This window comes from Xenopus laevis, chromosome 9_10L (assembly GCF_017654675.1).
Source record: "Xenopus laevis strain J_2021 chromosome 9_10L, Xenopus_laevis_v10.1, whole genome shotgun sequence".
Lineage (NCBI taxonomy): Eukaryota > Metazoa > Chordata > Amphibia > Anura > Pipidae > Xenopus > Xenopus laevis.
Genome location: NC_054387.1, coordinates 26,952,945 through 26,979,502, shown reverse-complemented (window position 1 = coordinate 26,979,502; position 26,558 = coordinate 26,952,945). Strand labels below are relative to the sequence as shown.

General features: G+C 38.1%; 1 protein-coding gene across 1 annotated transcript in view; it reads right to left on the bottom strand.

The window, feature by feature from the left end:
• Nucleotides 1-26,558, bottom strand: part of LOC121398040 (putative sodium-coupled neutral amino acid transporter 10) — a 97,426-nt gene that overhangs the window by 50,662 nt on the left and 20,206 nt on the right. The window contains exons 4-7 of the mRNA XM_041576523.1: nucleotides 6,550-6,652; nucleotides 4,565-4,747; nucleotides 4,332-4,443; nucleotides 2,907-3,013 (exon numbers count right to left, since the gene is read on the bottom strand). Coding sequence (XP_041432457.1) covers nucleotides 2,907-3,013; nucleotides 4,332-4,443; nucleotides 4,565-4,747; nucleotides 6,550-6,652 — 505 coding nt within the window. The remainder of the gene's footprint in view (nucleotides 1-2,906; nucleotides 3,014-4,331; nucleotides 4,444-4,564; nucleotides 4,748-6,549; nucleotides 6,653-26,558) is intronic.

Here is a 26,558-nt window from a genome sequence, read left to right as displayed (position 1 = left end):
TACATTTCCTGGACCATGGCTAAACTTGCACAGGATGTACATTGACAATGCTGGTCCTCAGATTGCTGTTGGCTTCTCTTTGGCTCAACAACCTTGAATGATCATACATTTTCACTACTTGTGCTAAAACAGAATGAAGGGGTTAACAGAATGCTTTAATTGCCTTTCATTTAAACCCCAGTATAAGGGTGGACAGAGAACTGGGAGGCACTCCGTGCCCTGTGGTATAACCTGGAAATGCTCCTCTAGCTGTGAACTGACCTAGATTTCCAAACACTTTGTAATATTTCCCTTTTGCCTTTTTCTGTGAGTCCTACAGTCTGAGCTCAGCTGCTCTTGGGTCTATGTGTGTGTGTGTATAGAGGGAAATTAAGGTCACTGTAGCACAAAGGCACTTTCAGCTCCAAAGGCTGCGCCTGCTGGGAGAACCACATTAGCTGCCTTTTGACCAGGACATGTTGCTTGGAGTAATCTGCATTATAAACCCTACACTCTAAGCAATTGTGACATGCTCTCACAGCCTGCAGTTACAGCATTGTCACTCGAAACAGCACACAGAGACAACTAAATTCCCTTAGATACCACTTCATTAATTTATACCATCATATTATATGGCATGTATTTATATGTCAGCATGAAAGATTAAACACAGATCAGGCTTCTCTTCCCCATCCTCCCAGATGCAATCAGTGTAAAGCTGGCCATACACACACCAATATTATCATACAAAAAAAAATTTTGTACGATATTCAGTGTGTGTATGGCAGGAGATGAGTCGACCAATATCGACAGAAGACTTGGATATTGGTCAGCTTGTCGATCGACCCAGTCAGAAAATTTTGATCGGGTGCCTTTGAAGGCACCTGAACATAGTGCTGAATCGTCAGATACAGGTAGAATTCTATTGTTTCTACCTGTATATCTGATGATTCAGCTCTACACATGTGTGTGTGTGTGTTGAAACAAATGATCTTTCTTGAAATTATCTTTTCCAGGAAAGATCATAATTGTTACGTCTATGGCTACCTTAAAGCGATCCTGACATTTTTTCAAAACACATCAGTTAATAGTGCTACCCCAGCAGAATTCTGCACTGAAATCCATATATATATATATTTTTTTTTTTTTTTTTATTATTATTATTATTATTATTGGCCCTTGTAGAGTTTGGGTGCTTGTCAGGGAACACCTATACTGTGGATTTCATTTTTGTTAGGATTCTTAGTCTAAGAGCCTGCCATAAAGTTACGGGATAACTGCTTTTATTTTGCAAGGAAGGAATGTTATCACATTAGTACATGGAATTGTATTTCCCTATGGAACCACAAAAACCGACTATATTGCTTAAAGGAGAAGGAAAGGTTAAAACTAAGTAAGCTTTATCAGAAAGGTCGACCTAAATATACCAGTAAACCCAAGTAGTGCTGCTCTGAGTCCTCTGTCAATAGAAACACTGCATTTCTTTCCTTCTATTGTGTACACATGGGCTTCTGTATCAGACTTCCTGCCTTCAGCTTAAACCTCCTTGCCCCAGGCATGAGCATGCTCAGTTTGCTCCTCTTCCCCCCTCCCTTTTCTGCTGTGAGCTGAGCCCAGAGCTATAAGTGAGCAGGGAGAAACTCAGGCAGGAATTGGTGTCACACCAAGCTAATACTGCAGCTGCTATCCTAAACAAACAGAGAACTCAGGAATGGTCTACAGAATAAATATAGCATTCTAGCTTGCACTATTCCAGCTAATCTCTTGGAAATAAAATGCCTCCGTAGCTTTCTGTCTCCTTTAAAAAAAAAACATTTTTATTAAAAACAAACCTACACTAAACATAGGCAACAAAATATATTTTACAATATATATTTTACAACTGCTGGACAAACAGTGTTAATGTATATTCACTGGAATGATCACAAGGACAAAAAGAAACACCCTGGGCACCTTGTTTACCTAGACACTTGTTTCAATATGTTAGATATCATATAAATATAGATGCAAGGATTATACAGTCAACTCAGATATAAACAAAAGGACGTTTCATTTTGTTACTTAAACCCTGAGTAAATAGAAGGCAAATCCATGACAAGGAAATGAAGCATATAAGGAAATATAGCTTTACCAGCCAGATGAAAAACAGCTCATATCTAATCTTGTATTAACACATTAAAGCATTCATGTATTTTGAAGCACCACCTCTTTCAATTGCCAGGAAACCCATTTGTTCCAGTAGACTGGGACCACACTATAGAAGAATACAATGACAATACAGAATTATCCTTTAATCATTCTGGGACAGGAAACTTTGTTAAGTATTGGTTTCCTGTACTGTATACTTTAAAGAATATTCAGATCTGCATTTCTTTTGCCTATACATTAGCAAGTCAGTGCAAAAATCAGGACTGTTCTTACATGGAAACAAATATCACGAGTTACTAATTGCATTACTGAAAAAAGTAACTGGACAATTCATTGCAGATCAAGACACAAGAGAGCAGTCTCTCTCCAAGTGACAGAATGAACAGTAAATCAGGATAGTCTATGAATGAGAGAGCTTTTATAGGGGCACATTTCCTCTCCACACTGGACATTTGCACTTTTCAACTTCCGTTTGCCTGCAAGGATTCTCACTTCCCTCCTCCTCACTCAGCTTCCTTACTGAGGCAGCTGAGAAACAGGGCTTCCTGCCTGCCATAATTAACAACTCGTTGGCAGAATTATAAGGCGTATAACATCTGGCCGAAAAAGGTTCCAGAGTCGTTTGTTTGTTTTAAGAATGCTACTCTGCATTGTTATAATGCTCCACTTTGTTTTGCTATTGGAAGTTGCTGAGGTATTTATAATCCAAATACAAACTTCCAATAACAAAATATACAAGGTAATTGAAAGGGCAAGGTCTGGAGGTGATTGTGTTTTACCTGAGAATTAAGGCCTTTATTGTGGATCTTCTTATAGATGAGAGCTGGGCAAATTAAGCAAATCAGACTTCCCATGGTCGCACCCGTGAGACCCAGAATTGTCTCCACTGAGTAAGAAATGAAATAGTTATGTTATTATAGTTTTTGCTGTTAGTTTAATCATTAATGGTCAGGCATTCAACAAAGTCTGCTAAGATTATTTAGTTCCTAATTCTAGTTATAATGTGAGATTTTAAGTGAAAATGCAAACTTCTTTGGTTTGAAGTACAAGTCCTTGTTTTTATTGAAGTGTGCTTTGTTATCAGCTCTGGTATGCTCAGCCATGTGTGAATGCTTTTAGAGCACCTCCATTTTCTGGTGTCATTGGTCTTGTAAAGGGGACCTGACAACCTGAGAAATAATTCCAAATAATATTTTATCATTTTAAATAACCCTTATTTAACTATATAAATTATTTAAATATTGTTTCCTTCATTACTTTTGAATCCACAATTTGAGCATACAGCCAGATGACATTTTGTGGAAACTGTTATTAAGTTAAACTTTGCTTTAACTTTGCAAATCTTGTGTCAGAATGGTGGGGGCACGATACCCATGTCCATCCACAGGCTACTACACCATCAGACAGTGAGGCGAAAAGGGGCATGTACAGAGGTCAGTGACATCAAGGAACTGCAGAAATTAAAGTGAAAGTAATTGCTATGGCTAATAGAGGCGTAGAAGCAAAATTTAATCGACAGCTGATATTTTTAAATTAGTTTATTTAAGGCATGGAAGCTTTAGGCCAATACCACATGGGGAAGCTGTCAGCGTAAGAGTTGATTCTAAGCCAGCACTAGGTATGTGCAGTTCAAGAAAAGCTCGACCCGCAACCAACCCAAACCCTCACCCGGCTTCCCTCCTCCTTTTATAGGCCCACGCCGCCTGCTGATGACGTCACAAAAGGTTGCGTGTGGGAGAGCAGGCAGAAGAACTCAACCCGTAACCCTACCGTGACCAGCGAACGGTGCTGCGGGTATTGGGCCAGCCTGCACATTACTAGCCAGCACATAAACACAAATATACATGAACACATTAACACAAATAATAAAAGATAAAAAAATACAGTTATAAGCAGATATAAGTAGAGGAAACAAACTTACAAATAAGACTTCTATGTCTATGTTTGCCTTGAAATTAGTTATTAGTTTTACACTGTATTTGTTCACAATTTATGCTATGACACATGCATAAAATGTGTTTGCCAAATGACTGGCTCAGCAGATGTAAATGAATAGCCTGCTAAAATAACAAATCTGGCCTGTATCAGCCACGTGTGTAGCCAATAGCCAGTGATCTGACTAGTTATCCTTTGACTGGTACGCAACCAGCTTCAACAACATCTTCTCCTTACAATCTTTCTAAATATTTTGTTATTTTACCTACCATTTGGTATGAGTATGCCACAAAGCATAGTACCAAACACTACAACCAGTGTAAGGACTTTAAATCGTAATGGTGGCATATATCCTCCTGCAGTAAATGTCCCATCTTTTTGCTGTAAAAAAACAAAATGAAATGTAAACTTTGCGGACAGAACATTTGAAGAAAGTGGGGTTCTTTAATTGTCATTGTTTTTTGCAACACTGTGTTATATTTATGTTAATGCCATAACTCACCTGCTGCTCAAATAAAAGTGTGTTCAGAGCTTGCCTACATGGCAGGATCATCATTGGAAAACCAACTGCTACAGACATCATGAAGCCCACTCTGATCATCTCTGTCACCAGATTGGAAGGGAAGTTCACAAGCACATTCCCAGCAATGCTTTCAGTAAAGCTTACATAGCCAAAGAAGCCAACCTAAGAAAAAGAACCAAATCAAACTTTCACTCAGGGAAAGAAATTTTAAGGCCCAAGTCAGTTCCAGAGCTACTGAGAATTCCATAAATTCAGCTGTTTGATAGGACACCCTTAGACAGCAGGAAATATTACCATCACATGAAAGCTTTAAACACAGCTGTCAGGCCTAAATATACTGTGGTGTCATAATTTTTTTGTTCTAATACAATTCTAATAACAGGGTTCTCTACCAGCTGCACTAGGTCCTCAAAACTTTATAATAGCCCCTTATGTTTTGAAATATATTAAATCATTTTACAATTAGTCAATTGCATGTGTCTGTTAAAATTATTGTGATATTATGTTATATTAGTTTAGGGTCGGGACCATCGGCCTTGGGTTCCCAGCCAGACGGAAACTTAGGGTGAATTTGGGAAAAATACCTAATTACTGTAAGCCCAGCATGAAGCCAAAGATTTGTGGAGAGTGATTAACTGATGTACATATTCATGAAACTGTGGGCTGAATGACCGATAAAAGTGGTTTACTGTACCGTATCTGTAACTTTGCGATCTAAAGGGGGCCCAGCATTTTTTCACAGCGGGGAAAGATTTTATGTATGTATTTAAAAAATGTGTGTGTATGTGTGTATATATATAGTAATCCAAGGGTTACACGCACACCGTTTCTTTTATGAGAATTTAATTGGAAAAAATATTAAACTTACATCGCATCAACGTTTCGGTTCATTGTTTAGAACCTTTCTTTTATATATATATATATATATATATATATATATATATATATATATATATATATATATATATATATATATATATATATATAAATAAAACATTCCCTTTATTCATCATCTTTTTAACTTTCTATTGCAGATAGTGGCTTATTCTGTACTTATGTCATGTTATGTCTTTAGCCTTTACTGAACATTTCTAATAAAAGATGAAGATAATTATAAACAGGACACTGTTATGAAGGTACTCATACTCGATCCTTGCACCTGCCCCTTGGATTTGACAAATGTGTGCAGTTTATGGACAAAACTTGCATCTGGGCAATGACTTCTGAGAATATGATAACAAGCAGCAGTTAGAAAACAGAATTTAGTTATAATTCTAAATTAACCATGATTGTTTCCTAAAAATGTTATTTCTATAGTTTGTATCTTTGAAATGAGAACTATAGTCATAGTATGACTGCAAATATATTTTAAAGCTAATTAGGTCATAGATTTTCAAAATTTCTATTAAAGGGCCTAGAATACGAGATTTACTGAAATCATAGGTTACTGGCACACATATGGGCCTGTTTATCAAAGGTCGGTTTTTGAAACCACAACTAAACACACAAACTCAAACTACGAAGGTCATGAGATTTATTAAAAAATCTGAATTAAAAAAGTTAATGAAAAATGACGCTGAACAATGAGCTAAACAATCAGAATACCTTAACTTCCTAGCGAAAACTCCCCAAAAACCTCTAAAAGTCCATCCATTTAAAGAGGTCTTATAGGATCACTGCTGCTCCCATTGACTTCTATAGGCCCTCAACAACTTTAACTTGCCGAAGTTTTGTGTTAGTGGTTTTTACACTAAATTAATCTCGAATTTTTAGAGCTTTTTTAAAAAATGAGAAACCCACAAAGTTTTAGAGATTTGTGGATAAAAAAATCAAAATTCAATTGTTAGTAAATGGGCCCCTAAATGTTATCCAATCAGCATCAGAAGAGACAAAGGAGTAGTGTCGTAATTAGTCATTTGAATGCCTTGTACAGTACTGTTATTTTCTCTTTTTAAAGCTCTTACCGTTATATAGAATGTGGTCACCACGTTCAGGGATAGAGCAAAGATGGAACTCATTATTTTAACTGATGGGTCATCTAGGCTGTCGTACGTGGGCAGAACTTGGCTGGATGAAATCAAAACACGTCTTAATGCAGTATAGGTAAAGCAAACTAAGCATGAGTTACAGAAAGTACAATGCTAAATGCTTTTGTGTTATGTTGTGAATTAACAAGGAGAGGGGTCTGCTCTTTTAAAGATTTCATATGCAGCAGCACCTGGAACAAACAAGGGTTGTGCAACAAGTCCAGATATTAATCTCCATAGTTTTATTTTAAGGACTTAGTTGGGTTACTTTGCTAATATCCACTGTACATCATAACATTGAGCTCTACAGTTTGCTGAAAGCAGAGGAATCATATCCAGTATCTATAAGCAACAAAGACCTATAACTGGGCACTGAGCAATGTGAAGCTTCTAGTACCAACTAAAGGTGGCCATACATGAGCCGTTAAAAGCTGCTGACAGACTGAGTTGACAGCTTATTGGCCCGTGTATGGGGCCCTCCGTCTGGCTTCCCCGATCGATATCTGGCTGAAAGTCAGGCAGATGTTGATAAGGCAGGGTTAAAAATTCTGTTGGATCATGGACCGCATCTGTTCGTTGATGCGGCTCTGCATTATTATCCGATCGCTGGGCCCTCAAGGTTTGAAAATTGCAGCTCCATAATGTGTCTGGCAGCTGGACTGTCTTCTTGGCAGCCAAGGGGCTTAGGCACCCAGCTTGAAATACTGGGCACACAAATAAGCAGCAATTCTCTGTTTGGGGTAAACTGGTAGATAAATTTAGTGCATTTATTTTCTTTTTGTGTTTTATCCTGAGATAGTTTCTAAAGGGGGACATTTTTAAAAGTTATTAAGGGGTTGTTTTTTTACTGCTTGTAGCCAACAGCATTTCTTTTTCTCTTTCCCTCTGCCTGCTAATTAAGGGGGAGGAGTTAATCAGGTAAATTCTGATCAGGCTTTGTGTTCTGTGGTTTGAAACCTTAACTCTGTGACTTCAAAGCGAGTGTGGGAGCTGCTATGGGAGTGTTGCATGTGATCCAAGTGTTGTATGTGAATTAAGTGTTAAGCAGCATTAAAAACCTTAAGGCGTTGGTGTTTGCTATGCATGCTGGGAGTGCTGGGTGCAAGAAGGGAATAAGTGCAAATAACTGCTGTGTGCTCTGAGAGTATCTGACTGAAACACAGTTTTTTTCTTTTCTCTGTTTGGGGTAAACTGGTAGATACATATAGTGCATTTATTTTCTTTTTCTGTTTTATCCTGATATCGTTTCTAAGGGGAACATTTTTTAAAAAGTTAATAAGGGGTTGTGTTTTACTGCTGGTAGCAAACAGTCAGGAGGGGGAGTAGGGGACAGAAGGGTAGGGGGGCTGGTCCACAGCTTATTCACCTTGCTGAAGATGCTGGGGAGGCAGTGGCTCTAATATGGGTGGTGGGGGATGCAAGGAAGGAAAGGCAGGTTTTAGTTATAGGGGATTCAATTATTAGAAAGGTGGATAGGGTAATCTGCCGCAAGGACCCTTCATCCCGAACAGTCTGCTGCTTGCCTGGGTTTGGCATGTGGTTGAACGAGTGGACAGATTATTGGGAACGGCTGGGCAATCTTGGTACACCTAGGTAGCAATGACAAAGTTAGAGGAGTTGGTGAAGTCCTCAAGAACAATTTAAAAAAACTAGGTTTAAAGTTGAGGGTGAGGACTTCCAAGGTATTTTTTTCAGAGATATTACCTGTGCCACGAGCAATGCTAAGAAGACAGAGGGAGCTTAGGGAGATTAATGCATGGCTGAGAGATTGATGTAGAGAGGAGGATTTTGGGTTTTTGGAGAACGTTGCTGATTTCTCAGTCGGCTACAGGCTCTTTACTAGGGATGGGCTGCACCTAGTGTTGCCACCCGGCCGGTATTTTACCGGCATAGCAATGTAGCTCCCGTTAATTTGTAATACCATTTACAAAATCCCTTGCCCGCCAGTGAAAACGTACATTTTCTTCGGCTTCTGGCGATGTGGCTCCACCCCTTTTTGTGGTACAGCCTGCCGGATCCGCACTTTTGAGTCACGGTCCGCCCCTTTAGTTCCCGCTCCCATCACTAGCCGGTAATTCGTTTTTTTTTTTTTTAAAGGGGGCAACCCTAGCTGCACCTCAATGATGATGGTGCAGCTGTTTTGGGGGAGAAAATGGCTAGACGGTTGGAGATTTTAAACTAGTAGTGGGGGGGGGTTCGGTAAAAGATTCAGTGGAAGACAGGTTAGATGAGATAATGGGCAAAGGAAGGGAAAATGGGGGAGGAGATTTGGTTGGGGGTACTGTTAAGGATAGGGAGGACCACATGTCATTTGTTCAATATGGTACCAGTATTAAATGTATGTTTGCAAATGCAAGGAGTCTGACTGGTAAAATGGGAGAGCTGGAGGGAAAATATGATGTGATTGATGTGGCCGAAACATGGCTTAATGAGTCGCATGACGAGGCAGTTAATATGTCGGAGGGACAGAGGCAATAAAAAGGAGGAAGGGTATGTTAGAAAATGAGGGGGCAGAAGTCTTATGGGTAGAGTCCAGTAAATTAATTGTAGGAGTATGCTATAGACCCCCTAATGTACGTGAGGAGGAGTAGGCTAAGATTCTGATGCAAATAGAAAAGGCTGCTAGTTTGGGTAAAGTAATGATAATGGGGGATTTTAATTACCCAGATATCGACTGGAGCAACAGTACTGCCAGATCAGTTAATATGAACAAGTTTATAAACTTGTTGCATGACAATTTTTTGGCACAGGTTGTTGAGGAGCCAACCAGAAAAAATGCTATTTTGGATCTAGTGATCTCAAATTACCAAGAACTAATAGCAAATATGCACGTCATTGAACCCCTGGGTAATAGTGACCATAATGTTATATCATTCAATGTCTGGTGCAAAAACAAATATACACTGGGGCAACAAAAACCATAAATTTCAAAAAAGTAATTTTAGTGCCTTGAGGGCTGCCCTTCAGAATATTGATTGGGGCATTGAGTTTTCAGCTAAAAACACAGAACAGAAATATTTGTCATTTAAAATATTAAATTGTTACTGTTCTCAATTTATTCCCTTAATAAGTAAATGTAGAAGCTCTAAGAATCACCCTATGTGGCTTAATATAGAAGTAAAGAAGTTAATAGGAAAGAAGAGAAAGGCATTTAAAAACTACAAGTCTGTTGGGACAGAAGCTGCATTTAATGAATACAAACACTATAATAAATGTTGGAAATCATCAAAACAAGATGCATATTGGTTGGATTCCCCATTTACGAAAGAGGAATTAATAAAAATTATACAGGAAATACCTACAAAAAAAGTCCAGGCCCTGATGGATTTGGAGCAATTTACTATAAGACATTTCAACATATCATATTGGAACCCCTCCTACACTATTATAATTCTCTAGGACTTGACTGTACAATACCCAAACACGCACAGGAGGCTCATATAACGATTATCCCCAAACCTAATAAGGACTCTAATTTATGTAGCAACTATAGACCAATCTCACTTATTAATGTTGATAACAAACTATACGCTAAACTTATAGCACATAGACTGAAAAAATTTCTCCCACAATTAATTCACCCAGAACAGACTGGCTTCGTTCCAAAAAGAGAGGGAAAAGACAACACCACCAAGGTCATTTCTTTAATACATTACGTTAAAACCAAATGCATCCCAACTATGATATTGACAACTGATGCGGAGAAGGCATTTGACAGGATTTCCTGGAATTTTTTGAAAAACACGTTATATGGATTTGGCCTGAATGACACAATAATATATAGGATTATGGCTCTCTATGAATCCCCAACAGCAAAAGTAAGAGTTAATGGCATGTTATCGCCGCAAATTAAAATAAATAATGGTACACGTCAAGGTTGCCCCTTATCTCCAATTCTCTTTGTAATGGTCATGGAAACACTCTTGAATACTATACGGAACAACCCAGACATAGCTGGCTTGATAGTAAACAATAGAGAACATAAAGCAGCAGCTTTTGCTGATGATTTACTGTTGTTTATTACAAAGCCATTAACTTCGCTTCCAAACCTGATGGCTGTATTCAAACAGAAACACGGGTGGTGAAAGATTAAAGCGGAGCTCACCCTTCCTTGTGGCGTCTCGGCCGCAGCTCTCGCGATACTCCGGCAACTCCAAGCCGGCATCTGCAGGACAAAACTGTGTATCGCTGTTCAGCGCTGGCCAGTCCACATCAAGACTCGCCACACTTGTTCTTTGAAAAAGCGGCTTTATTCGAATTGCAATGAGTGATAACAGGCAGTGGGTAAGTGGTGCGAACGAACGCGTTTCGTGCCCTCTCTATTGGCACTTCATCAGAGTTCAAAGTGTGTCACGTGATAAACCATTATATAGAGTGTTAAGTGTTAAACACCTGTGTGTATAAATTAATTAACATAAATCCAATCCCTTCAAATGTATCAAAACATCCTATTGGACACTAGTGAATCCTAAATTATAATACTAGATGAATTCCTCTCAATAGATTGTCATACACATTAAGGGAATAAAAGCAGTGGATAAAAACCAAAAAAATAAAAAATAAAGGCATAAATACAAATATAGACTTAAAATATTTCTGTGAAATTATATATTTAAATAGTGATATTTGTGAATAAACCTATTTAATACCAATACACTATAAGACCAATACTTTCATTTGTTCACATCACATATGAATTAATTGTATATATATGTAGAATCTCAATTGAATAAATATAATAAATACAGTGTAAATATAGTGTAACAATTAAAACCACCAAGCTTTTAAATAGGTGTTAAAAAGTATATATATGCATGTAACAGCATTAGTATTTCATATATAGTTGATTAATATTTACTTAAATTAATATAGCTGTGTCATGCATATATAACCACATACATTATTCATTTCTGACACACGTGAAGCATATATAAATTCCAAATGTTACTTAACAACTTTATTCATTTATCTTATTGTATTTTATTATATATTATTTTATATAGGAAGGGACACGAAGGAATTGTAGTCTCACCCTTGTCCTCCATAGGGCTCAGAAAACTACAGCACTATCAAGCGGGGTTGTAATTGTTAACACTCTCATCACTGCTTTTGATTACATCTATGTTCTACCTAGATAATACTTCCTTTTTGTATCTCTTTTATTCTATATAGGACTTAACATCACACTCTCTATTCAATCCTTCAGGTGATACTGTTTCTAATAAAAGTATCCACTTGATTTCCTTTTTGGACAACAGTTTATCAATATCTCCTTTTCTTTTCCCCAGACTGACAGTTTCAATTGCCTGGAATGATACAAAGTATTCGTTAGCATTGTGTTCACTTACTACATGAGCAGCTATTGCTGAGGTTAAATCGTTCCTATTTATACATGCTATGTGTTCTAATGCTCTGTCTTTTAATCTTCTAGTCGTTTTCCCTACGTATTGTTTTCCACAACGACACGTGGCCAAATATATGACATTCCCAGTACGACAATTGGCATACGTGTTGTATATTTTTTTTAAGTCTATATTTGTATTTATGCCTTTATTTTTTTTTTTTTTGGTTTTTATCCACTGCTTTTATTCCCTTAATGTGTATGACAATCTATTGAGAGGAATTCATCTAGTATTATAATTTAGGATTCACTAGTGTCCAATAGGATGTTTTGATACATTTGAAGGGATTGGATTTATGTTAATTAATTTATACACACAGGTGTTTAACACTTAACACTCTATATCAGGGATCCCCAACCTTTTGAACCCGTGAGCAACATTCAGAAGTATTAGGAGTTGGGGAGCAACACCAGCATGAAAAATGTTCTTTGGGTGCCAAACAAGGGCCGTGATTGGCTATTTGGTAGCCCCTATGTGGTTTGTCAACCTACATTGACGCTCTGTTTGGCAGTACAATTGTTTTTTTATGCAACTTAAACTTGCCTCCAAGCCTTGAATTGAAAAATAAGCTCCTGCTTTGAGGCCACTGGGAGCAACATCCAAGGGGTTGGAGAGCAACATGTTGCTCACAAGCTACTGGTTGGGGATCACTGCTCTATATAATGGTTTATCACGTGACACACTTTGAACTCTGATGAAGTGCCAATAGAGAGGGCACGAAACGCGTTAGTTCGCACCACTTACCCACTGCCTGTTATCACTCATTGCAATTCGAATAAAGCCGCTTTTTCAAAGAACAAGTGTGTCGAGTCTTGATGTGGACTGGCCAGCGCTGAACAGCGATACACAGTTTTGTCCGGCTGTATTCAAACAATTTGGAGAAGTTTCCAACTTTAAAATCAATTTTGCTAAATCGGAAGCACTGAATGTCAACCTGCCTTCCAAAATAGTATCTTCTCTTGCTGAATCCTTCCCATTCCAGTGGACTAAAAAGACAATTTCGTATTTAGGGATTAAAATATCAAATGATCTATCGTCACTATATAAAGATAACTTTGGTCCCCTATTGGACTCAATCCCGTTACTTTTGGATAAATGGAACAAATTGTGTCTGTCTTGGATGGGAAGGATCCAAGCGATCAAAATGATAGCAGTACCCAAGATATTATTCTTTTTACAGAATATTCCAATATATATCCCAAAAATGTTTTTTACGAAGATGAGATAAATCATTTCCAAATTTATCTGGGGTGGAAAAAACCCGAGAATTCGTCATCATATTTTAGCATGAAATAAGTTAAAAGGAGGGCTATCAGTACCAGATGTATATCTTTACTATGTAGCAACCCATCTATCTAGAATATTACAATGGAAACCAACAGGTACAGACAAATTATGGCTAGAAGTGGAACAAGCAGAAGTCAGTATACCCTTACCAAATTTAATTGGAGCAAAAGAAAGTAACATCCCAAGAAATATCAGACAACATCCAACAATTGGGGCAACTTTGCAACTGTGGAGCAATGCACATAAAAAATATCAGTTGCAAAGCTCCCCTTACACTATGCAAACTTTGGTGCAGAATTTAAATTTTCCCCCAAGCCTAGATAAACAAGCTTTCCGTCATTGGGGAATATATAAAAATAGACCAACTATGATAACGGACTTCATAAGGAATAAAAGAGTTTTACCCTTAGCTAAGATTCAAAAGAGATGGGGTATCCACCCAAGGGACTCTTGGTGTTATAATCAACTGCATCACTACATCAATAGCTTAGAACATATACAGGATAATCTACACAAGTCGTGGTGGGAGAAACTTCAAACCTAACCCTCAGTTATCAATAAACCTATGTCTACCATATATAAACTTTTAAGCTCAGAGAGTTTACCAAAGAATGTGAGTCACAGAATGGCATGGGAAAATGAACTAAAAGTGTCCCTAACAGAAGAGAATTGGACGGCTATATATAGATCCATCCATAAGACTTCGATAGCAACTAAGACACAAGAAATGAACTACAAGTTATTATCTAGGTGGTATTATACGCCTGAAAAAATTAAGAAAATATTTCCAAATGCACCTAGTGTATGCTGGAGATGCCAATCTGAGGTGGGGACTTATTCACACATTTGGTACACTTGTAAGAATTTGAAAAGATTTTGGGATGACATTCAGGAAAAAATAGAGACCATTATACAGGAAAAGATTGGGTTAGATTTTTTACCTAAATTAATTCTGCATTACGACATAAAGACAGGGAAAGTGATCCAAAATAGGTTGCTGATACATATGTTACAGGCTGCAAAGGCCCTGATTCCGAAAAATTGGAAAAAGGAAAAACCTCCTACGTATCGGGATTGGGTTAAACTAGTAGAAGAGACTAGAAAGATGGAGGAATTGACAGCAATTAGTATGAATAAAAGTCCAGTCTATTGGAAGGTATGGAACCCATGGATAAATTTCTTCCAACTAGACAATTAAGCAAAGGTTAAATTTGTCACATGGACAATACATATGATATTCACTCGGGCACGTGCTAATGCTAAAGAAAAGTGTTTTAATCTCTTACATAACATAGGAACGGTAGACCATTAGTAATGATAGTTACCACCATATTATGAGTAAGATGGGATTATACTACTCTCCTCTCCCCCTGTACCAGCTTAATAGATGTGGAAGTTATGACAATGAGTATATAGCTGCATGTATGTATATACAAAAATGCTGTGATGACTTATGCTGGAACTTTCTTGTCACTTTATTCCCCCATCCCTATTCCCACCCCCCCCTTTTTTTCTTCTGTACCCCTCCCTTTCAGAAAAATTAATAAATAAAGAATTGATAAAAAAAAAAATAAATGTTGGAAATCAGCAATCTGGAAGGCAATGAAAGGAAATGAAGAGTGCATTGCGGCGGAGGCTAAGACTAACCCAAAAACGTTTTTTTTTAAAATTTATTAACAGTAAAAATATGCAGGTCAAGAGTGTTGCTCCATTAAATAATGGTACGAGATAAGTTGTAACAGATACAGAAAAGGCAAGTGTGCTAAATCAGTGCATTTCTTCAGTGTTTACAATAGAGGAGTCTGAGTTCCCAGGCTCACTTATAGCTGCACTGATGGATCAGCTCAATCAGTTGAGTTTTAGACTAACCCCTATTTCTGATTTTCTCAGATTCGCTTTCATCTGGTATGGTGCCTATGGATTAGAGAAAAGCTGATGTCATTCCAATATTTAAAAAGGGATTACGATCTCAGCCTGGTAATTATAGGCCAGTAAGTTTGACTTCTGTGGTGGGCAAATTATTTGAAGGCTTGTTAAGGGATCACATTTAAAATGTTATCCTGGTAAATAGCATTATGAGCAGCAATCAGCATGGCTTTATGAAGGATAGGTCATGTCAGACAAATCTGATTGCTTTTTATGATGAGGTAAGTAGGATGCTGGACAGTGGGGGGGGGGGCAATATATGTGGTCTATTTGGATTTTGCCAAAGCGTTTGATACTGTTCCCCACAAACAACTGCTTTCTCAACTAAGGTCTGTTGGGCTTAATGAAGTCGTTTGAACATGGATAGGACTACAGGATCAGGTACACAGAGTGGTTGTTAAAGGGCATGTAAAGGCAAAAAAATAAAATCCAATTTTTACTTTAATGAAAAAGAAACCTATATCCAATATACTTTAATTAACAAATGTGTACCGTTTTTATATGAAACCTGACTGTATGCAGTGAAATTCTCCCTTCATTTCCTGCTGTGGATAAGAATTGTCAGACAGTCCCTAACTGCTCTGCAGGGAAACAATCATACTTATGAACCGCAGGGGGAGCCCCGTCTTACTTCCCAGCCATGCAGAACTCAAGCAGCTTTGTTTGTTTCCCTGAAGAGCAGTCGGCAACTGTGTAAAGATTATTTTTGCCTTTGCATCCCCTTTACTGTTTCCAACTCCAGCTGCAGGGACAAAGATCATGGAGCCAGATTTAAACAGATAAACTGAGATTCTATTTGGAGGATTATTTTGCTGCAGCCACTGGTTCTGCAGAGTTGAAGAGAGTTTATATTAAACAATACAAAAACTAGACTACATGACAACACAGGACCCAGTGCAGTCTGCATATTCTGATTATTAATCAAGTCTTGCTGTATCGGCTTCTGGCAGATATTATTTGACTTGAAAGCATAAATCGTTTGTTTGATTAGGCTTGTGGTGCAGTAAGTTCATGTTTAGTATGCAAAATACATTTGTAGCCGTTTTCTATTTTAGACTTTAGTTGCCCTTTAATGGTACATTCTCCAGCCCAATAAATTCCATCCAGGATGTGGCATCCTTGCAACAGGATCTTGAAAACTGGCAATCTGGGCAGCTAAGTGGCAAATGAGATTCAATGTTGTTAAATGTAAAGTCATGTACATGGTATGTTAAAATATCCAAGCCACTTATACCATTAATGGGACTGCACTAGGCAAATCCATTATGGAAAAGGACCTTGGAGTGCTTGTAGATGATAAACTTGGCTGTAGCAAGCAATGCCAGTCAGCAGCATCAAGGGCAAATAAGGTCTTGAGCTGTATTAAAAGGGGCATTGATTCACGGCAAGAAGCAGTCATTCTTCCACTTTATAGAGCACTGGTAAGGCTCCATCTAGAATATGACGTACAGTTTTGGTCTCTATCACTCAAACAGGACATTATTGTACTAGAGAGGGTACAGAGAAGGACAACTAAGCAGGTCAAAGGTATGGGAAATCTTAGCTATGAGGAAAGACTGGCCAAATTGGGGATGTTCACGCTGGAGAAGAGGCGCTTAAAGGGTGATAAGATAACTATGTATAAATATATAAGGGGATCATATAATAATCTCTCTAATGCTTTATTTACCAGTAGGTCTTTCCAGCTGACACAAGGTCATCCATTTTTTACAGTGAGAGCTGTGAAGATGTGGAATTCTCTCCCTGAATCAGTTGTACTTGCTGATACATTAGATAGCTTTAAGAAGGGGTTGGATGGCTTTTTAGCAAGTGAGGGAATACAGGGTTATGGAAGACAACTCATAGTACAAGTTGATCCAGGGACTATTCTGATTCCATTTTGGAGTCTGGAAGGATTTTTTTCCCCCTCTGAGGCAAATTGGAGAGGCTTCAGATGGGGGTTTTTTTTTGCGTTCTTCTTCTTCTGTTTGTATATGGCAATAAGCTTTGTTCTTATTGGTTCAGGAATGTGACTGACAGTGTTGCTTCACAGAATGGTTATTTTATCTGTTTTGTGAAACAAAACTGTCATTTTGTGGAAAGAATGAATCCTGTACTATAAAATCTTGCTTTCTGTCACAAATATCTATTTTGTCAGTCAAATCTAGCTTTACAATCACTAGTAAGTTACACTATTATATATTATGTCCAACTTTGTTTTTACATAATTCATTCTGTAAGTAACTTTGCACATAAGTGTGTCCGTTACATGGAGGTTATACATTTGTGCGACAGATTGCTTGTTAAACTGTACAGAATGGAGTTTGTGATATAATGACATCCTTTTGTGCACTAACCAGATTTTGTTTTCATTCTTTAATAGAAATAAGACTTTTGTATATTTTTTCTCTGTGTATGGTCACAAATACTTATATAACATGAGAGACATTCATTCTGTGTATTAGGGATAGTTTTGTATACAGAATGTATTTGGGACAAACGGCACCCCATATCCGAGGTCCTTTTCCATAATGGATTTGCCTAGTGCAGTCCCATTAAGGGTATAAGTGGCTTGGATATTTTTACAGCCCAGGTGCATGACTTTACATTTATCAACATTGAATCTCATTTGCCACTTAGCTGCCCAGATTACCAGTTTGTCAAGATCATGTTGCAAGGATGCCACATACTGGATGGAATTAATTGGGCTGGATAATTTTGTGTCATCTGCAAACACATACATTACTTACAACACCCTCTCCTAAGTCATTAATGAACAAGTTAAATAAAAGTGGACCCAATACTGAGCCCTGGGGGACCCCACTAAGAACCTTACTCCAAGTAGAGTATGTCCCATTAACAACCACCCTCTGTACCCGATCCTGTAGCCAGTTTCCTATCCACGTGCAAACGACTTCATTAAGCCCAACAAACCTTAGTTTAGAAAGCAGTCGTTTGTTGGGCACAGTATCAAACGCTTTGGCAAAATCCAAATAGATCACATCTACTGCCCCCCCCCCACTGTCCAGAATCTTACTTACCTCATCATAAAATGCAATCAAATTTGTCTGACATAGTTACATAGTTAACTTGGGTTGAAAAAAGACAAAGTCCATTAAGTTCAACCCCTCCAAATGAAAACCCAGCATCCATACATACACCCCTCCCTACTTTTAATTAAATTCTATATACCCATACCTATACTAACTATAGAGCTTAGTATCACAATAGCCTTTGATATTATGTCTGTCCAAAAAATCATCCAAGCCATTCTTAAAGGCATTAACTGAATTAGCCATCACAACATCACCCGGCAGTGCATTCCACAACCTCATCCCCTGACTGTGAAGAACCCCCTACGTTGCTTCAAATGAAAGTTCTTTTCTTCTAGTCTAAAGGGGTGGCCTCTGGTATGGTGATCCTCTTTATGGGTAAAAAGGTCCCCTGCCATTTGTCTATAATGTCCTCTAATGTACTTGTAAAGTGTAATCATGTCCCCTCGCAAGCGCATTTTTCCAGAGAAAACAACCCCAACCTTGACAGTCTACCCTCATAATTTAAGTCTTCCATCCCTCTAACCAATTTAGTTGCACGTCTCTGCACTCTCTCCAGCTCATTTACATCCCTCTTAAGGACTGGAGTCCAAAACTGAACTGCATACTCCAGATGAGACCTTACCAGGGACCTATAAAGAGGCATAATTATGTTTTCATCCCTTGAGTTAATGCCCTTTTTTATGCAAGACAGAACTTTATTTGCTTTAGAAGCCACAGAATGACACTGCCCAGAATTACACAACGTGTTATCTACAAAGACCCCTAGATCCTTCTCATTTAAGGAAACTCCCAACACACTGCCATTTAGTGTATAACTTGCATTTATATTATTTTTTCCAAAGTGCATAACCTTGCATTTATCAACATTGAACCTCATTTTCCAGTTTGCTGCCCAGTTTTCCAGTATAGACAAATCACTCTGCAAAGTGGCAGCAACATGACCTATCCTTCATAAAGCCATGCTGATTGTTGCTCATAATGGCATTCATTAGGACAAAATTTTGAATGTGATCCCTTAACAAGCCTTCAAATAATTTGCCCACCACAGATGTCAAGTTTACTGGCCTATAATTGCCAGGCTGAGATCGTAATCCCTTTTTAAATATTGGAACAACATCAGCTTTTCTCCAATCCATAGGCACCATACCAGATGACTCTGAGAATCTGAGAAAATCAGAAATATGGGCTGGTCTACAACTGAACTAAGCTCTCTTAGAACCCGGTTGTGTATGCCTTCAGGCCCTGGAGCCTTGTTTACTTGTTAACATTAATTTGTATTAAAGCTTTTTGAATCATATCCTGAGTCAGCCACTGACTGAATTGAGCTGAACCATTCGTGCAGTTATAAAGTGAGCCTGTGAACCCAGACTCCTCTATTGTATACACTGAAGAAAAGAACTGATTTAACACATTTGCCTTTTCTGTATCTGTTACAACCCTACTGGTACCATTATTTAATGGAGCAACACTCTCAACCTGCATCTTTTTACTATTAATATTTAAAAAACTTTTTAGGGTTAGTTTTCACCTCCACCGCAATTAACTCTTCATTTCTTTTCTTAACCTTCCGGATTGCTGATTTACAACATTTATTACAGTGTTTATATTCATTAAATGCAGCTTCTGTCCCTACAGATTTGTAGTTTTTAAATGCCGTTCTCTTCTTTCCCATTAACTTCTTTACTTCTGTATTAAGCCACACAGGATGATTCTTAGAGCTTCTACGTTTAGTCCTTAAGGGAATAAATTGAGAACAGTAATGATTTAATATCATTTTAAAGGACAACCATTTCTGTTCTGTGTTTTTAGCTGAAAACCTAATGCCCCAATCAATGCTCTGTAGGGCAGCCCTCAAGGCACTAAAATTAGCTTTTCCAAAATTCATGGTTTTTGTTGCCCCAGTATATTTTTGTTTTTTGTACCAGACATTAAAAGATATAACATTATGGTCACTATTACCCAGGGGTTCAATGACTTGCACATTTGCTTCTGATACCCAGGTTCAATGATTTGCACATGTAATGCTTCTGATACCCAGCTTAAGCCACCTATAGATGATTTATTTATTTTGAGTGTAGCTATAAATAAAGACTTTGTTTACTTTTTGTGGTCTGTTATGGAATCCTTGGAGTACCTGAATGCCCATGTCAAAAATGTGGTCAGGGTGCACCAGCCCCGAACCCTCAGACTAGGGGACAGTGTGCACCCTGACCACATTTTTGATTTGGCGAGTGCTTCTCTATCTGCTCTATACTCCTATAGATCTTCCCATATTTCCATTATGTATTTATGATTCGTAAATAGCTAATCAAAAGTATATTAAAAGAATATACCACAGAAATTAGGATTGTAGAAGGTTTGTTTGTTTGCCAGCTGATGTAAGTTATTTAAACGCTTTACTGCTTTTGAGCATATGGTGGAATAATGTCCCCTTGGCTAGATTCAGATGAGTTCTAAGTATAAACCACAGAATGAAAAAACAAAATTAGTTCAACTGCACTAGTGCTGGTATATGCAGAATATTTTCAATGGGAATATCAAGTGCAAATCAACATGTGTGCAGAATAGGGAACATTTGTACAGGTATAGGATCCCTTATCCGGAAACCCGATATCCAGAAAGCTCCGAATTACGGAATGGCTGTCTCCCATAGACTCCATTTTATCCACATAATCCAAATTTTTAAAAATGATTTCCTTTTTCTCTGTAATAATAAAACAGTAGCTTGTACTTGATCCCAACTAAGATATAATTAATCCTTATTGGAAGCAAAACCAGCCTATAGGGTTTATTTAATGTTTAAATGAATTTCTGGTAGACTTAAGGCATGAAGATCCAAATTACGGAAAGATCCGTTATCCGGAAAACTCCAGGTCCCGAGCATTCTGGATAACAGGTCCCATACCTGTACCAATAAGAGTTCAATTCAAACATAAAAATATTTAGGCTTCCACTGACGGAAAGGAAGACTTTGTACTTGAGCTGGCAGTAGACAGATTCTAATATGCACCAACTCCTTTTATTTACTTCATGGGATGAAACCAAGTGTGAGAGCTGGGATGCACTGAAAGAAAAGAAAAAAAAAACGGCTGGCAATGCTCATGACCCTTTAATCCTCCCACTAAAGCAACATCTTGCTTGGTAATTTATACTGCTGAAACTCTTCCACAACACTACATTTATTTTGTGTGCCCTCCTCCCCTACTATTCTTCTGGCCTTTAAAGCAGCACGTAAATTACTTCATTATCAAAGTGTTAGAAAATCTATGAGCTGCTCGCTGATGTAAGTGACCAGAGCAGAAGCTGACATGTCCCAGGATGTTTAAAGCAGCTCATTTAAAAGGAAAATTTCTACCAAATCTAAAGAATTACAATAAAAATGCACTTTAATATATGAATGTAAATTTTTATATGTTATGTGTATTATTCCCCATTCCAATCCCCATGACATTCTGAAAGCTGTTGCATTCTCTCCTGCAATACTTATTGGAATCCTACAGCTGAGTTTAGTGATACCATAGTGATGTCACTATGGTGTGCTTAGCCCATTGTAATTGTAAGGACCAGGTTTATTTATTCTGAACTCTTTAACCAAAAAAGATTGCAGTCGGGGATGCAGTTTCTAAGAATGACGTTTCATCCAAAGGATGGTGCTTAGGATTCAAAGCAAATTCATCCAAATTTATCCATTTGTAAGCAAATTGAGAATTAGTGGAAAACTAGGAATGGAAAACAAAATAACAGAACAGGAAAAGTCAAAGCAGCCTTCAAATGGGTTTTTCTAGCCCCAGAATTCTCTTGTGCTTTATATACTTATCAGGCCACTGCACAGCAGGTTAGACATAGTTTAGTGGATCAGGGTAGAATTAGACTTCATCCTAAATAAAGCTAGAAAACCTGGCATAGACTACAGAAACATTTAAAAGGATAGCAATACTTGCCATATTTTAGGAACATATCACTATTAAATATTTTTAAATATTATATAATTAAAATATCTGGCATTAATCCTAACTTAAAATGTAGTCTTGCTGCCTCACCACAGGACCCCAATCCAGACATATGTTGCTCTCCAACACAGGTGTTGTCCATTAAGTTATAGTATGCCATAAGAGCATGAGAGTGACTTGTTCCTGGAACAAGTGTTGTGAAAATTTAAGAACCGGTTCCAAATTCTTAGCCTGACATGAATAAAAATGGATTCCACTATTTTCTTTTGAGAAAAAGAATCTTTACCAACTTATCTTTTTATAAGTGGCAAAAGCAGTCACATTTGGATGTTCAAGAAAACTTTTCAGACTGTACAGAAAATATTCTGGATTCCTCAGTTCAATATTAAATGCCCCTAGGAGATGACAGCAAGGTTCCCAGAATTGTGTTTATTAGTGAAGGTGCTGTAAGACAAGTGCTGCCTCCGCCTTCCGACACAGAGCCACTAATGTAATCACACGAAATGTGCAGGATTCCTGCAGTGGGATTCAAATGTTCACTAGAGGGAGTCTAATGAGCATTGTGATGCAACCCACACTTCCTGACAGGGCAGGAAGAAATGCCTTTAACTGGCTGGAATAATGCAAAGAGAAAGAGAGGGGTGCCCAGGAAGAAAGTTGCAGTGGTTGCATTCCACCACAGAATCCCATACGGTCAGGCTGGAAATAATTATAGTGCTAACCCTTGTGCTGCATAATGTGGAAATACACAGGGTCCTTTGTTTGAAAATGTCATTAGAATGTTGCATTATACATTAGATGGGTTTCTTTTTCTAAAATATCCTTAGACTGAGCATATGTGATTTTTTTGTTGGGTATTGTATATTTTGCCCCTAACCAGTACTACACAGGCTGTGCTGGATTAGAGGCTAGGGGTGCCCAGAAGGAAGTAATGTGCAAGGGAATAAGATCAAAGGCGGATTTTCATTAATGCTTGGAGAGGCAACTCCTCCCCAAACCTGTTTGCCTAAAAGACTAGTGTCTTTAGAAAAAAAATCCCTACTTGGTAACATAGTAACATATTAAGTTAGGTTAAAAAAAGAGACATGTCCATCAAGTTCAATCTTTTAACTCTATTTTAACCTGCCTAACTGCTAGTTGATCCAGAGGTTGGCACAGAACCCCATCTGAAGCCTGTGTTGCCTCCAAAATGGAAATCTGACTAATCCCTGGAGCTATCTTTCATAACCCTGTATTAACTCCTTTGCTAAAAAGCAATCCAACCCTCCATCCCTTCTTAAAGTTAGTTAGGTCCATAAATATTTGGACAGACAACTTTTTTTCTAATTTTGGTTCTGTACATTACCACAATGAATTTTAAATGAAACAACTCAGATGCAGTTAAACTGCAGACTTTCAGCTTTAATTCAGTGGGTTGAACAAAAAGATTGCATAAAAATGTGAGGAACTAAAGCCAATTTTTAAACACAATCACTTAATTTCAGGGGCTCAAAAGTAATTGGACAAATTAAAAAATAAAATGTTAATTTCTAATACCTGATTGAAAACCCTTTGCTGGCAATGACTGCCTGAAGTCTTGAACACATGGACATCACCAGATTTTGGGTTTCCTCCTTTTTAATGCTCTGCCAGTTCTTTACTGCAGCTGCTTTCTGTTGCTGTTTGTTGTGGGCCTTTCTGTCTGAAGTTTAGTCTTCAGCAAGTGAAATGCATGCTCAATTGGGTTCAGATCAGATGGCTGACTTGGCCATTCAAGAATATTTCACTTCTTTGCTTTAATAAACTCCTGGGTTGCTTTGGCTGTATGTTTTGGGTCATTGTCCATCTGTATTATGAAACACCAATCAATTTGACTGCATTTAGCTGGATTTGAGCAGACAGTATGATCTAGCTGCTTCTGTACTGTGGCACATCATCGATAAACACTAGTGTCCCAGTGCCACTGGCAGCCATGCACGCCCAAGCCATCACACTGCCTTCGCCGTGTTTTATAGATGATGGGGTATGCTTTGGATCATGAGCTGTTCCACGCCTTCTCCATACTTTTTTTCTTGCCATTATTCTGGTATAGATTGATCTTGGTTTCATCTGTCCAAAAAATGTTTTTCCAGAACTGTGCTGGCTTTTCTAGATGTTTTTTTTAGCAAAGTCCAATCTAGCCTTTCTATTGTTGATGCTTATTGCAGTGCACCCTCTGTATTTACTTTCATGCAGTCTTCTCTTTATGGTAGACTTGTATACAAGTTACACTTGTAGACTTGTACACAACGTTACACAGCCACTGTACGCCATTGTATAAATAAATAGCCATTGGATACATTTGTTCTCTATGAGCACATCTGCACTTTATCATGTTCTTACTACTATCATATCACAATGATACACCCATCATGTCTGAAGTTTAGCATTATTTACTTAATATATTACATCTGCTGAGTGTGCACTGTCTTGTCCTCTCCCTGCACTATGCTGTCTGTACAGACGTATATGGATGAAATGGCAATAAACTCACTGTTGACTTGACGTTATAACGATACGCCTACCTCCTGGAGAGTGATGTTCACTTGTTTGGCTGTTGTGAAGAGGTTTCTCTTCACCATGGAAATGATTCTGCAATCATCCACCACTATTGTCTTCCGTGGACGTCTAGGTCTTTTTGCGTTGCTGAGTTCACCAGTGCTTTATTTCTTTCTCACTGTTGTCTTCCGTGGTCGTCCAGGTCTTTTTGCATTGCTGAGTTCACCGGTGCTTTCTTTCTTTCTCAGGATGTACCAACCTGTAGATTTTGCCACTTCTAATATTGTAGCAATTTCTCAGATGGATTGTTTCTGTTTTTGCAGCTTTAGGATGGCTTGTTTCACCTGCATGGAGAGCTCCTTTGACCACAAGCTGTCTGTTCACAGCAAAATCTTCCACATACAAGCACCCCCCTCAAATCAACTCCAGGGCTTTTATCTGCTTCATTGATAATGACATAACGAAAACCTGCCCATGAAATAGCCTTTGAGTCAATTGTCCAATTGCTTTTGAGCTGACAAAGTGATTGTGTTAAAAAAAGACCTTAGTTCCTCACATTTTATGCAATCTTTCTGTTTAACCCACTGAATTAAAGCTGAAAGTCTGCAGTTCAACTGCATCTGAGTTGTTTCATTTAAAATTCATTGTGTTAATGTACAGAATAAAATTAGAAAAAAGTCAAAGCAGTTGTTTATGGGGCATGGTTTCAAATGCTTGGTATCAACTGCTTCCCCCAATGTCCAGCATCTTACTTACCTCATCATAAATAGCAATCAAATTTGTCTGTCATGACCTATCCTTCATAAAGCCATGCTGATTGCTGCTCATAATGCCATTAACTAGGACAAATTTTGAATGTGATCTCTCAACAAAACCTTCAAATAATTTGCCCACCATAGATGTCGAACTTACTGGCCTATGATTGCCAGGCTGAGATCGTAATCCCTTTTTAAATATTGGAATGACATCATCTTTTTTCCAATCCAAGATGAAAGCGAATCTGAGAAAATCAGAAATTTGGTTACATGGTTTTGGAAGGAGTTATTGCAAGGGGTTACTGGCACAAAACATAATGGTCACTGGCATTGAACTATTCAAGTAGGCGTTAGCTGAAACTGTGATGGTGTGAGAGCAGTTTAAAGTAGTGAAGTTAAGTGAGAAATTAGAGTCTGTGAATAAGAGGAGAATTGAGAGAAAGACAATGTAAGGAAAAATAAATGTTTACAAAACAACTGCAAAAGGAAAACTTTTTAGGGTAATAAATGTGACCCAGCTGTCTTAGTGCATATCGGTACTAATGACAAAATAAATGGTAGACGGAAGACCTTAAAGAATGATTTCAGGGATCTAGGCTCTAAGATCAAGGAAAGGTCTTCCAATGTCATCTTTTCTGAAATTTTGCCTGTGCCACGTGCAAATTTAGGAAAACAGCGGGATTTTAGGGAGCTAAATGCGTGGCTCAAGTCTTGGTGCAGGAAGGAAGGGCTTGGGTTCCTAGAGCACTGGGCTGATTTTTCGTTGGGGTACAACCTATACAGTCGTAACGGTTTGCACTTCAATGGAAGGGGGTCCGCGGTGCTAGGGGAAAGAATGGAAAGAGGTTGGAGGAGTGTTTAAACTAGGCAAGGGGGGGTGGGTGAGAAAGAATTATGGGGAAGCTAGGGTAGACGGGGCAGTGGGGTTAGTAAGGGGTCAAGGTGAAGGAGTGAGGGGGGCATACAGTTTACCAGCTAAGGAGGTCCCTCTGTTACAAGGAAAACAGAATAATACTAACTTATCATATAATTCTCCACTAAGTAATGCAAATTTCAAAAGTAAAAGTAGTAACC